The 14,319-nt window shown below is 44.9% G+C and overlaps 1 protein-coding gene and 1 long non-coding RNA gene across 3 annotated transcripts in view; one reads left to right on the forward strand and one right to left on the reverse strand.

Moving 5' to 3' along the window:
* The window catches only part of Cacnb4 (calcium voltage-gated channel auxiliary subunit beta 4), a 262,761-nt gene extending 257,187 nt beyond the window's left edge, over nucleotides 1–5,574 (reverse strand). The window contains exons 1-2 of one of the 2 annotated variants that reach the window (XM_036186494.1): nucleotides 5,231–5,574; nucleotides 4,707–4,790 (exon numbers count right to left, since the gene is read on the reverse strand). In XM_036186494.1, coding sequence (XP_036042387.1) covers nucleotides 4,707–4,790; nucleotides 5,231–5,290 — 144 coding nt within the window. In that variant the 5' untranslated portion in view covers nucleotides 5,291–5,574. Of the gene's footprint in view, nucleotides 1–4,706; nucleotides 4,791–4,991; nucleotides 5,178–5,230 lie in introns of those variants that run through there. The other variant, XM_036186495.1, reaches the window with a different exon arrangement.
* Nucleotides 5,575–7,396: 1,822 nt separating this feature from the next.
* Nucleotides 7,397–13,766, forward strand: LOC118583135. Its single transcript, XR_004944826.1, has 3 exons — nucleotides 7,397–7,759; nucleotides 9,880–10,060; nucleotides 13,685–13,766. It is a non-coding gene; the product is annotated as an uncharacterized LOC118583135 (long non-coding RNA).
* Nucleotides 13,767–14,319: the final 553 nt, after the last annotated feature.

Raw genomic sequence — 14,319 nt, forward strand, 5'->3', positions numbered from 1 at the left:
GAACCAGAAGTCAGACTATAAACTCCTAAGCTGAGGCAGGAAGACTGTCATGCATTTGAGGCTAGCCTGTGCTACAAAGTAAGACAGTGTCTGATAAGAAGAAGAAGAAGAAGAAGAAGAAGAAGAAGAAGAAGAAGAAGAAGAAGAAGAAGAAGAAGGAGAAAGAAAGAGAGAGAGAGAGAGAGAGACCCACAAAATCTAAACTCTCAGGTCTTGAGGGCTATTAAAAGCTATTAGGCCAAGAGAATACCGGGTTGAGGATTTAGCTCAGTGGTAGAGCACTTGCCTAGCAAGCGCAAGGCCCTGGGTTCGATCCTCAGCTCAAAAAAAAAAGAAAAAAGAAAGAAAAAGAAAAGAAAATAGTAAAGTCCTCCACATAGGTGCTCAGGATGTACTAAGGGCCTGTGGCAGGTGGATGGTGCATTTAAGCTCTGAAGCCAGACATAACAGATTATAGCTGAGGATGATGCTGTTACCAGATAGAGACCAGACCCTACGAAGGGCTTCCTAGGAAGAAAACAAACTCCCGATTAGATTTTCTTTTCAAAGCAGAGTGGAAAGAGGACAAAATACTCTGCTATTCGTGACACAGGTTCTGTGAGACCCAGGCACTCTAATCCTCAGTCACTGGTCACTGTGCCTGCCCGCTGTCACCTTCACAGAGCTGGATGCAAAGCAAATGCTAACGTGCTTCTCTGAGACGTGAGTGAGTCACAACTACATGATCTATCCATAAACAGACTGTCAGAGACCTCCTGGGAGAAAACCCCATGACCACACTGAGAAAGCCATCCCGTGATAGCGGCCTTCGTTGGAAGTTCTTTCTGTAAAGCATCATGCCCTTCTAACTTTAGCTAGCTCTAGAATTTTATCCTGTGTGACGAGCAAGAGCACGCACGTCATCAGACTTTGTACACTATGGGAGGTCCCAGGTGTAAGCCATTTCTGGGTGGCCTCTACCATCAGACTTTGTACACTTTGGAAGGTCACGGGTGTAGGCCATTTGTGGATGCTCCACCTTTCTCTCCTTGCAGAAGCAAAGTATTTCATCTTCTCACCTTTCCTCAAAGAAACCACTGAATGGCTCCCTGGATTCATTCCAAACCCTCATCTCTCCTAAATCGTGGGAGCTAGCGATCTAGCAGACTGGGGGAAAATAGCAAAGACTTTCCTGGATGAAGCTCAGACGAACTGCAAAGCCTTCCTTTGGTTCAAGTCTGAGGGTTTAGTAACAATTGGCCTGGGTATGTAGAAACTCTCAACCACAGCTTGCCCCTCCCAAGTGTGACAGCCTGAGACTGCCCGCTACAGAGAGCTCAGAAGACTAGCTAAGCTCTCCTCCTTGGGCCCACTGTAATAGTTTCGAGTAGTATAGCAGGTGTCCTCTACCAGAGTGAGCACAGCTCACCCCATCCTAGCTTTTCCACATGTATATCTGTCAGTCATTTCTTCATTCCCAGTCAGGTTTCCAGGACCAAGGTGTGTACAACCAGGCAACCTCTCTCAATATCTTTATTTTCAGACCGGCTTGTGTGTATATGCCAACACTTCCACATGCACACACACACAAAGGCAACAAAACACTTACCAGGTCAAAGAACTTAAACTTTTCATTATTAAACTTGCAATTACCTCTTATTTTTTTTTAAAATATACTTTATTCTAATGTGCATTTGCGTTTTTGCCATGGGTGTCGGGGTCCCCTGAAACTGGAGTGACAGACAGGTGTGAGCTGCCATGTGGGTGCTGGGAATTGAACTCAGGTCCTCTGGAAGAAGAGTCAGCGCTCTTAACCCCTGAGCCATCTCTCCAGTCCGGTCTTCCATATTTGAAGCAACATATGGAAGCCATTAAATGATAGGACCAAGAAATGAACAACATTATTTTTATGGATGTTATTGTTTCAACATAAAGAATCCTGTCCCAAAGACTCACACATTGAAGGCTCAGTTCCCACAGCCATGTTCAAAAGTGCCTGGATCCTGAGGGCTGTAATCTTGTTAATGGGATCATCCATTAATGAACTCATAGCTGAATGGGGTTTATGAAATTTGTGGAAACGGTAGGAGGCATGGCCTAACTGGGGGAGGTAGATCTTCAGGGTCGTTCCCAGTCCTTTGTGTTCTGACCCCAAGTCTCTCTGCTCCAGCTGCCGTGAAGTCAGCAGCCCTCTCTGCCACCTATCCTTGACACAGGTCTCTGCCTCACCTCTGGCTCAGTCAAGTGACCAAGGCAGAAATATCTGAAGCAATGAAGCGATACAAATCTATTCTCCTTTAAGTTGATCCTCTCAGTATTTTACCTCAGCAATGGAAAGCTAAGACAAGTGCTTTCTTTCCTGTCTCCTGGAGTAAAGAAAGCATCGAACAAAACGTGCAACATCACCGGGAAATTCCATCACTTTCCAGTGTTGAGAATTCAAAAGCTGGAGATGGCTCAGTGGGTGAATGTGCTTGCTGTCAGTGATTGACAACTTGACAATCCCCAGGCTCACACGGTGGAAGGAGAGAAGAGATTTGCAAGTGGTCCTCTGACCTCCGGGTGTACACAGCAGCACCACCCTCGTACAATCAATCAATCAATGTAATTTAAAATGTTTAAGCATTTAAATATTAATGAGTTACTGTCATTCTTTAGAGGGTTCTATTAAAGGATGTCGTGCATATATGTGTGTGTGTGTGCGTGCGTGTGTGTGTGTGTGTGTGTGTGTGTGTGTGTGTATTTGTGTGTGTGTGCACTTGGGAGAAAACTGCTCAATTACATTCAAAGGGTGCTATTAAAAAGCCATTTACAATTATTTCTCATTTCATCAAAAAATATGAATCTCTCCTTTTGAAATGTAACCATTTAGAGGTCTATATGGTGCTATTTAAATGAGAGCATGTGCAGGAGCGTATTGTGCCATGAAGTTCCCCCAAAATAGATACTGTTTTGTGCCAAAATTAAGAATATTGTTCATTACAATTAAATGCTGAATTTGGACCATTTTATGAAACCAGTACACCTAGTTTCAGAAAGATTTATGAACTATATTTATTCCCAAAACCTGCACTGGTCTAAGTAATTCTCAAAATTACCTTTGCAATATATTATATGTTTTTAAGCCTGCATGCAGCAGCTCACTCTACAAGATTGTGTGTGTGTGTGTGTGTGTGTGTGTGTGTGTGTGTGTGTGTGTAGTTTCAATCATTTACTGACATAAATTAGGAAAAATATTAGACAGGATATAGTTTTGTTTGAGCTCAGAATGTAAAGTAGTGCGGTGGTAGTGGAAATTTAAAAGTATTAATCAAACAACTCACAGAATGCACTACTGTATAATTAGTATTTCCAAGAATCTGCAATAAGAAAGCGCTACCAGAAATAAGCACCAACAAAATAAACATAAAGAACTCAAAGAGTTGCATAACTCAAAAATAGTTCAAGCTGAGCAATGGGTTCCCCTTATCAAGTGTACAAATAACCCTTGCTCTCCAAAGAGGCAGAGTGTGCTTTCAAAATGAATTCCGAATCCAAATGTGTTCGAATAATAACACACATGCTTAGTGCACACCGCACTGAGTTAGAAACTGACAGCCGTAAGTTCTATTTCTGCAGAAGCTACAAACGTGCAAGGAAATATTACCCAAATATGCCTCATAGACCTTTTAAAAGCGATCGGAGCCCAATTTCAAGTCTAAATCGTATTACACTTTGAAAATATGTTTAAACTAATTATTAAAAAACAAACAACACCGCGCCTGTCCTAGTAAATTATAATCACAGGACACCAGGTTCTGGGTGACCTAGAGAGAAAAAGTATTTTTCAAGGTCACTCTGGCAGGTCACAGGGCAGAGCCTGGGATAAAAGCTTCTTGAGGGCAATGACCAAAGTCTTCCTAATCCACCTGGACAGAGCACACTCCAAAGAGAGATTGAGGTGAGCCACTTCTGCATCCTTCTCCAGCATCCATTCCGGAGGTTTTACTGGTGGCACTGAGTAGCGCGAAAACTGAGGGTCGATTTGCTTCCTCAAGGTGACAGGCACCTGAGAACTGAACATTACTAGCGATAGCGACCTTCGGTTCGAACTACTTGTCTCTGACTACGAGAAAAGCACCCAAAAACCAGCTCAAGATGCAGGGCTGCCAGACCCTGGGAACAGCGCCCGCGCTGGCTTATTTAGGTCTCACCAGACCTCTGTCCTCGTCAGTCCGTAATTACGCGAAATCAAGGAAGCAGTGCCAAAATGAGACTAAACTTTTCTGTTCAAAGTGTCTTTCTTTTGGCCAGAACTCAGAGAACTCTCTCAAGAATGTGCAAGTATTCAAAATAGGACAAAGATTGGAGAAATCCCCTAACTCTCAGCGCGCACCAAATCAGGTCGCCCATGTCCCTGCGTGCACCGAAGGTGGGCCAGGAACACTTCTAGCTCCTACATTCAGTGTCCGAGACCAATGTCCTCGTCCCTTCCAACCCAAGTCCACAAGCGCAAACTAACTTCCCGGAGCGAGAGAGACGTCGAGACGCGAACTCTAGGAAGCCAGGGTACCAGGAGAGGAGGAACAGAGCTGGAAGCGGAGGCTGGGGCGGCTGGACCCCAGGACTGGGGAGCGGGGAGCAGAGGGACAAGGACAGAGCCCCAACCCCCCCCCCCAGTGACACGAACCGTGCTCCGGAGCAGGGGACCCCGCTGGGTCCGGGCTCCCCGCCGCCGGGCCTCCTACCTGTCTGAGGATGAAGCTGGTGGAAGTAGTGCTGCCATCGGATCTTTTCAACCTGCTCCTCCGGGTCGTGGTGCCTCGGGCCACCTGAACTCGACACACCGGGGCCAGAAAGAAGCCAGTGAGGACCGCAGCGCGGAACCGGGCGGGCACGCGAGGCTGGAGTCCTCCTGGGCAACAGCGCCCCGGGGGACCCCGAACCCCGCGCTCTAATCTCCCCACGCTCCCCCCCCCCCCCCCTCCCCCCGAGCTGGGCGCCCTCCCCCCCCCCCCCCCCCGAGCACCCACCACATCCATTAACAAAGCGTCGCGGGTGCGGGGTCCGAGTCCCCGGCATCGGCGACAGGAGGCTGCGGACTCTGGAGCCCGAGCGAGCGCTGAGCCCGGGAGCCGGGCTAGGAGGAGGGGAGGAGGGGGAGGAGCGGGCGGGAGGCGCGGAGGAGGGAGCCGCGGCTCGGGACCAGCGCCCCGCACTCGCGGCACCAAGGCGGGGCGCGGGGCGGCGCGGGTGGAGGAGGGGGCGGTACCTGCGAGCTGGGGGAGTGCGGCCCGTCGGCCGCCCCGTTCTTGGCGTAGGAGGACGACATGGTTCAGGGGCGCCGCATGGCCCTGGCGGTGCGGTGGGCGGAGGGTGCGGGCCCCGCGAGGCCCGGTGCGGGCGGAGGGGGAGGCAGGACTTTCCCCACCCGGCTCCTGGCCCCGCGCCGGCTCGCGGGCCGCCTGCCCGCACTTCGCCGAGCGCCGCACCTTAAAGGGACCCGGGCGCTTCCCCCGCGCCCTGGGCGAGCTCCTGGCGAGGGGGCTTCTCCGCTCGCGCCTCGCTGAGCCTTAGGGAGAAGTGCTCTCCCACCCCGAGAGCGCTCTAGCAGAGCTTCCCAGAGGATGGAGGGAGGGGAAAATCTGAGATGGGGGTGGAAGGATTAAAATAGTCTGCACAGTTTAAAATGAGACAAAGGTGGTACGGTTCATGAATCAGGACTTGGGGAGGGAAGCTGGTGCAGTGTGGCGGGGAGTGGGCAGAGCGGGGCGTGTGTGTGTGTGTGTGTGTGTGTGTGTGTGTGTGTGTGTGTGTGTGACTTAAATTTGAAAAGGACAAGGCTGACCCCTCCTTCCGCGACTTTCCTCATCACCCCACTGTGGTAAGGCACAGGGTTTTGTGATTTGCTTTTTATTAGTGGGTTTTTGTTTGTTTGGTTGGTTTTGGTTTTTTTTATTGGTTGGGCAACTCTACCCTCGGAGCCGCAAGTTACACACACCCAGGCAGGCGTGGGAGAGCCTGCCAGCCGGAGTCTGACTGGAGACGAGCTTGTCCTAAGTAGTTTTGAAGGTCACAAGACCTGCTAAAAAGCAGGAGTTGGCCACGTGCCTCCCATTTGTCTAGCGGTTTCCAGGAGAAGAAACTCATCCTGACCCCTGTGATCCTGGATAGTACTGTGCCTGAAAAACTGGAGCATTTATTCTCTAGATATTTGTCACAGGCTACCTTAGTTTATTAATTCTCACTTTTGTGAAAAATCTAATTTCCAAATTAGTTCACTGGTGTCTATATAGTTTATATGTAGTAGATGCCTCCATGAAGTTTATGGGTAAGGGGTCCAACTAATAATACAGACTTTAAGTCACCGTTATCTCAATCCAGTTTTAGTTTGGAACCCTTTTCTTAGTTGGTCCTTGATCAATACACACAGACTAAATGGTTGTGTAGGCTGTGGCTTCTCATTGCCCAGTTTCACTGACTGAGTTATCAAAACAGAATCCACACCAGTCAGACAGCATGAGGAGTGCTGCCTGCGTATTTGACTTTCAACAAAAGCAGTGAGAATTGTTAATTCACCTCTAGAGAAGGGCCTGATGGGCACACCACCACTATGCAAAAGATGGTTAAAATCTACAGAACCTCGGAAAGCAAAGTGTGAGCCTGTGGCATTCCAGCCAAGGCCTGCCCCCTTCCTCCTCCCTTCCCACTCAGAGAGGGAAAGTCCACCCAACACAAGTGCAGTCAGAAACACAGGACTCCCTCCTCTTAGTTCCCAGTGTGTGTGTGTGTGTGTGTGTGTGTGTGTGTGTGTGTGTGTGTGTGTGTGTGTGTTAGGGTGGGGGCGGGGTTGGTTTTCCTGGGAGAGATGCTGTTATCCTCCAGCTACCTGTTGCTGGGACTAAGTTCTGAGTGATCATGGCAAGGTAGTACAGGCTGCCTTCTGACCAGCCCCACTCCTGTGATGAAGACTGTGTTGCCCACAGCTTCATTGAGAGTACTGGAATCTTGATGGAACTTGATTCTAGCTCATAGAAAGGCAAGCCAGAGGACCTAAGACTGGTACCCTTCTCTACCAGGCTATCCTTTCCTAAAATGATGATGCCACTGTGGTGGTTTATATGAGAATGGCCCCCATAGGCTCATATATTTGAATGTTTGGTTCCCTGTTAGTGGAAGTGTTTGGGAAGGTATAGCCTTGTTGGAGGAGGTGTGTTGCTGGGGGTGGGCTTGAAGTTTCAAAAGCCCACACAAGGCTCAGTCTTGCTCTCCGTCTGCAGCTTTTGGATCAGATATGAGCTCTTGGCTACTGCTCCAGCACCCATGCCTGCGTGCATACCAGCACAATTCCCGCTGTGATGATCATGGACTAACCCTCTGAAAATGTAAGCAAGCCTTGAACTAAATGCTTTATTTTATAGTTGCCTTGGTCATGATGTCTCCTCACGATAGAACAGTAACTGAGACAGAGAGTTATACCATTGTTCCTACCCCAGCACCAGGGAAGAATGAAGGTGGATTCTTATCTCACACCAGAATACAAAAACTCAAAATGGATCAGAAATCCAAATAAAAGAGCTAGAAATCATTAGAAGAAAACAGAACAGTAAAGCTTCATGATCTTGGACTTGGTGATGGATTCTTAAACATGACATCGAAGCACGTGCCAAAAGAAAAAAAAAATCACATTGGAGTTCATCAAAATAGAAACTTTTGTGCATACAAGGGTACAATCAAGAAAGTGAAAAGATAACCCACAGGATGGGACTGAATGTTTTTAAGTGGACAAAGGATCTGAAAGGTAAGACATCTCAGTGGTCCAAAAGCGTGTGAAAAGTGTCTAATAACACCGATCATCAGGAACATGCAACTCAAAACTACTGTCTTAAAACTCATGCTGAAATTTAATTGTATCTTAACAGTATTAACAGATCGGGCCTTTACAAGATGGTTTTGCTATGAGGGCTCCACTCTAAGAATGGAATCGGTGCCCTTATAAGCAGTCACTTTGGCTCCTGTTGGTTGTATCTTGGCCCTTCTGCCTTCAGCTCTATGATGACACAGGCCTTCACTAGATGCTGGCACCTTGACCTTGGACATTATTCTTCTAGAACTATGCAAAAATAAATTATTGTTCATTATACATTATCTAGTCTTGTGTAACAATGGTACAAAACATTGTAAGACAGCGACTACCTTACACCAACTAGAATATTTACCATTGTACTAGGCAAGGGGCTGGAGAGATGGCTCAGTGGTGAAGAGCATTTGTTGCTCTTGCAGAGGACTTGAGTGCAGTTCCCAGCACCCACACGGTAGCTAATAACCACCTGTAACTCCAGTTCTAGGGGGATCCAATGTCCTCTTCTGGCTTCCACCATACTGCATACACATGGCAAACAGACACACATGCCGGTAAAACATCTATACCTGTAAAATTTAAAATCCTTTTTTAAATATTATGGTAAATGAAAGAAAGTGTTCACAAAATCACAGATTTGTATGATTCCTTTTCTCTGAAATGTCCAGAATAAGGAAATCTATAGACACGGGAAATAGATTAGAGATTGCTTAGGGTTGGAGAGGCTCAAGAAGTAATAGCTACAGGCTCTAAGGTGCCTTTTTTGTATGTTCATGTACAGTGTATGTGGTGTGTTTATATGCATGTTCTCCTGTGTGGGTAACTGCATGTGGAAGCCTGACTCTGGGTGTCTTCATGTGTTCTCCACTTTATTTACTGAGGCAGGGTCTCTTGATCACTGAGTCAGCTAGGTCTAGGTAGAGAGCCTGGCCCAGAAGTCCCATCTCCGCCTCCCAAGCTCTGGTTCTATGTGGGAGCTGGGAATCTGAATTCTGGTCCTCATGCTTGTCCAGCAAGTGCTTTATTCACTGACCCACACTCCTGACCTCCACGGGCTTTGTTTTTCAGATGACCTCAATATGATAAAGATGAACGTAGTGATTACTGTACACAGGTACACCTACTAAAAGCCACTGAATTATCTGGGCAACGTGGCACACTCAGGAAGCTGAGGCAAGATGATTACTTAAGCATATGAATTTGAGAGCAGCCTGGGCTATGCAGAAAGACTTTGTCTTGAGCAAAACAAAACAAAGTAAGTCTTGTATATTCTTTAAGTGAATAAATTGCAAAGTATGTGAATTCTTTGACAGTTAAACTGTTATTTTTAGTTCTTTCGATCTTAAAAGATATAATTCAAAATGTAATTTTGAGCTAAGAGCAAATAGAAAACAAACCATGTCTAGCACAAAATATACCTGACTCTGGGTTTGATGAGGTTTTTAGATACAGCAGTTTAAAGCATGATTGATCCAAGATAGCAAAAAACTGATTTAGGGGATAAATTTAAATGAAAACCTTCAGCTCAATGACAGAATTTGGGTTTTGTTTAAAATTCAATTAATATTTTAAAAATATTTTATCAATTCTTTGAGAATTTTATTCAATGTAATTTGATCATATTCACCCCTTCTCAACTCCTCAACTCCTTTCAGATCTATCCCTCCCTTCCCTTCTCACCCAACTTTGTCTTTTTTTTTTTAGGTACAGTCCAATTCGTGCTCTTAGGTATGGGGCTGGGAAGTGATTGATCTATCAAGGGCAATATCTTTAGAGAAATCTCTCTCTCTCTCTCTCTCTCTCTCTCTCTCTCTCTCTCTCTCTCTCTCTCTCCTGCCAGATGTCAATTGCCACTAGGTGTGGGATTTCATCTCCACTTCCACACTCTTAGCTTGGACTTGGTCTAGCGTGAACTTACATAGGTCTTGTGCATGCTTTCACACCGCTGTGGTGCGACTGCCCTGGTGTAGCCAGAAAACACTGGGTTTTGTTGTTGTTTTGTTTTTTGTATGCATACACTGCCTCTGGCTCTTACGATCTTCCTGTGCCTTCTTTCACAGTGATCCCTCAGCCTTATGAGGATGATGGTGTGTGACGTAGACTTCCCATTTAGGGATGAGCATCCTGAAGTCTCTTATTGTTTTCACCTTCACCAATTGTACGTCTGTCTGTGTTCATCACCATCATCTACTGCAAGAAGCAGCTTCTCTGATGAAGGTTGAAAATTTTACTAATCTAAAGGTATAGCAATAAATCACTAGGAGGTAGTTTAAAACTGTCCATTTACCAAAATTAGGTTCTCCTCTAAGGCCTATCTAAGCATAGGAACTTGGCCTCAATAACAGTACCAGGTATATGGGTTCCATCTTGTGGAACAGGCCTAAATCTCAATCAGAAAGTAGTTGGTTACTCCAGTAACATCCATGCCACTATTGACCCAGTGGGCATATGTTGATTGGCTAGTCATTATTGTAGCTCACAGCTGGGTGATGATTATTTTTCTCCTCTGGTTATGTACATAGCTCATTCCAGCACTGTGAAAGCTAGCCAGTAGTGATGGAGCTTCCAAGTCAGTACCAGATTGATTTCTCCCTGTTCTGTACCTCAAGCATGTAGTGTTGTTAGCAATAGGGTCTTACTAGCAACCTGTGGAGAGTGACCAAAAGCAATAGCATGTAATTTTGAGGGGTCTATTTGATCCCCATTGGCCAACAACTCCAAAAGACATGAGGAATTTTTATGTGTTAGTCTAAGATGTCCAGTAGGGAAAGTTATAGGGTAACTCCATTTAAATTCTTTTAAAACTTTTTATGTACATATGTATATTTTATATTTTAGAAAGTTTCTATCATAATAGGTTTCCACACGACTATTTCTAAAGATCTTTCATGTTAGTTACCCCCCACCCCCATATTCTCTTCTCTGCCCTCCCAACTCCCTCCCCATTTAACCCTTTCTAGTCTATTATTTCCTTTCTCCCTTTTACATCACTGTTCTAAGTCTCCCCTCCCTGGAAAGCCTCCTGCCCTTGCCTGTGACAAACATTGTTAAGAGAATGAATGTAAGCTACATATTAAGACAAAGTATCTGCAAGATACAAGTCTAATTAAGAACTTACAAACAATATAAATAATTCCTAAATTCCAAGAATAAGGAAAATAAAACAACTAAAAATTCAGATTGGCTACACATAGGTATGATGATTACATATAGAAATAATTACAACTATATGTACATATTTGTAGTAGTAGATTACTCTTCCCCGATGCTTTGATACACATATTGAAATTCTGTTTAAAGGTACAAAGTTATGGGTATTGACAATACCAAAGACTACCATCAGGAAAAATGAGAAAAACACTTTTCTTTGAAGCTTTCTGTACATTTTATTAGCAGCTATGAATTGTACAAAATGTTCCATTCTGATGTTTTCCTACAGGTATTTTGATCATATTCGCCCACCTCCTATAACCCTCTCTGTGTCCCTCTTTCCTTCTGTTGCCCCTCCTCAAGCCTGAAAGTCCCACCCACATGAAATCATTCTTCCTGAGTATAATCTTGAAGGGTACAAATGATTCAGATGGCTAGGGAAACACAGCTCAAAGTAAGCTGTAAGCATAATCTCTGTGAAGATGAGTAACATGAATCTCTTGAATAGTGGCTTCTATTTAGGTGCTACCTAGTAGCTAATTTAATTATTTTATCCTATCTTTCTTTTAGCCATCACATTCACAGTGTTTTCTTTGATAGCCTCATTTTGTTCTGGCTTGTGGTCTAAGCTGTGGCTCTGATGTGCCTGCCTTCTCATTCCCTGGCCCAGGCTAAAGCAGGAGCTATACTCTGGGACATACTGGCTTCAGAGGACAGACACTAGAGAACTAATGACTCATACTAACTACCTAAAAACACCCATAAGACACATAAGTCAGTGTATAAATACACATATGTAGTTTAAATGAAGCTTCCCCATCTGTGCTGACGATGTTCCCTCCAAGAGCCATAGACCATCAAATACACCCCCAATCAGGAATGACAAGCCCTCTTTTGAGTTGTTGGTTAGGGTTGTCAAACAGACTCCCCAAACATTACAGGATGCTGCTACTGCCCTTGTTGCTCTCCCCCAGTCCCTATTGCTTAAGACACCATAAATTTTAGACAGAGCCTAGAGGCTCCTGAGCTAGAACTGACCTGAATGTCCCCTCACTGAGGACCAGCTTTCATGGTATCAGAAGAAGCTATGTAAGTTTCCAAAGGAGGGAGGTAACCAACAGTCCTACCCAGCTGTGATGCCTATGAAACACACCAAAGACCAGCATGGCGCAATAACCATAGGGTGTGCAGTAGTGGCACTCAGACCTTGGTGGTAACCAACAGCTCTCATTAGAATTAAGATCCATTCAACAGGAAGGAAATCATGTCTTGTACTGGAAACCTGGCCAACTATTCGGGACTAGTGATGTCATGGATCTTGGAGAACCTACCACCACTGTTTTATTAAACCAGCAAAATTCCTAACTACACTTTAAATATTTATCCTTAGATCAACAGATAAATGTAGTCTTCACCCCTCATCAAAGAAATTTCACATTACAGAAAAGCCACAGCCAATCAAAATACAGAGTTGTGGAGGCCATCTAGCCCCAATTGATACATCTACAACACAATTCCTGCACCTGGGGCTTAGGGACCATTTTGGAGGAGACAATGGAAACATTATAAGAACCAGAAGAAACTGGGAGTTTGCTGTGAGAATTGTCTCCTAGAAATATTAGAAGCTACACCCAATAAAGTCTCATTAATAGCCAGGCAGGGGTGGCACTTAACCCCAGCACTTGGGAGGCAGAGGCAGGCAAATCTCTGAGTTCGAGGCCAGCCTGGCCCCCTTTTCTCCTCTTAAGAAAGTATTATTATGTGGGGTGTGTGTATGTGTATACACATGTGCGCGCTCATGCAGGATTGGGGCCACACCATGGGTGTGGGCGTCAGAAGGCTTCAGTGTGGAGGTGGCTTTCTTCTTCCACGTTTTAAGTGTGTTCTGGGGATTGAATCCGGTCATCAGGCTTGTGCAGCAAGCCCCTATAGCTGCTGAGCTTCTCATCTTCCCTACACTTTTGTCTCTTGATTCTTAATGCCATTTTCCATTTCCAAGTCAACTGGAACTTTTAAGATGTATCACAAATCATATAGCTTTAGGCCAAATAAAATGAAACTCTGTAATAAATTGAGAATATCAAAATGAGGGCTGGAGAGACAGCTCACAATGTAAAGCACTGACTGAGGACCTGAATTCTATCCCCAGGATCCACATGGTAAAAGAACTGACGCCCCAAAGCTGTCATCTGACCTGCACATGCATGCACGGCATATCAGTCTCCTTTCAACCACAGACACAAATAAAATGCAACAAAAAATTGTAACGGGATGGATGCCAATAAACAATCACATGGTTTCTAAGACAAGGTCAAAGAAAACTCCAAGTTATTAGAATGTACCAGGCCCCAGAAAGTGCCATGCAGCTCTTGGCTAAATTCAGTTTCATCTTCATTTTAGATAGATTACACGCCTGGGCCAAGCAAGCCCTGGGAATATAACTAATTGCCTCTGACCTATGTAGGTTAGGAATTTCAGGCACAGTATCTCAAAACCCTACCCAACAGCAAGTTGGCCAATAAATTGGTAGATAGGATCTTTAATTTTCACTCACTTCTAGAGTCCAAACTAGAACTGATATAGCTATTCAAAGATATTATCTTTCTAAGCCGTTGGGACTTTATCCCTCATGGTCACAATATTATTGCTGTATCTCCTGGCATAAAATCTGCTAAGCCAAGGTTTATCTTTTTAAACTTTTTCCTTTCCTCCTAGGAACACCTTTTCAAGACCTCTGACCTAAATCTCACTGAATCAAAAATCATGCATGTGGTCACCTCTGACTGCAAAGGCGTCTGAGAAGGCAAGTACCATTATTTTGTTTACTGACTTCTATACAGAATAATTTGAATGAGATGGCTAGTTAGAAATGCATATTAAATAAAACAAATTATACTGTCTACTACAGAGAGACACAGGAACGGAACACCAGCAAGTGGGAACTGCTTGAACATAATTACAAGCTGCTTCAAAAGCATGGCATTGTTTGGGGCCAGTGACACTATTTAACTCACTAAATGGGCAAAAGCATTCCACTAAGAAAACAAGTGTGGCAGGACCAAGCCCTGTCTTGGCTGTGATATGCACATGGAACAGCATTATTTAGCTATAAAAGGAAATGACGTATTGATACATGCTATGATAGAAACAAATAGCAAGCCAGGCAGTGGTGGCGCATGCCTTTGATCCCAGCACTGGGAGGCAGAGGCAGGTGGATCTCTGTGAGTTCAAGGCCAGCCTGGTCTACAGAGCAGACTCCAAGGACACACAGAAAAACTGTCTCGAGGGAAACAAACAAACAAACAAGAAAAGAAAAGAAAAGAAAAGAAAAGAAAAGAAAAGCAACAAAC

The sequence above is a fragment of the Onychomys torridus genome, chromosome 4 (genome assembly GCF_903995425.1).
Source record: "Onychomys torridus chromosome 4, mOncTor1.1, whole genome shotgun sequence".
Lineage (NCBI taxonomy): Eukaryota > Metazoa > Chordata > Mammalia > Rodentia > Cricetidae > Onychomys > Onychomys torridus.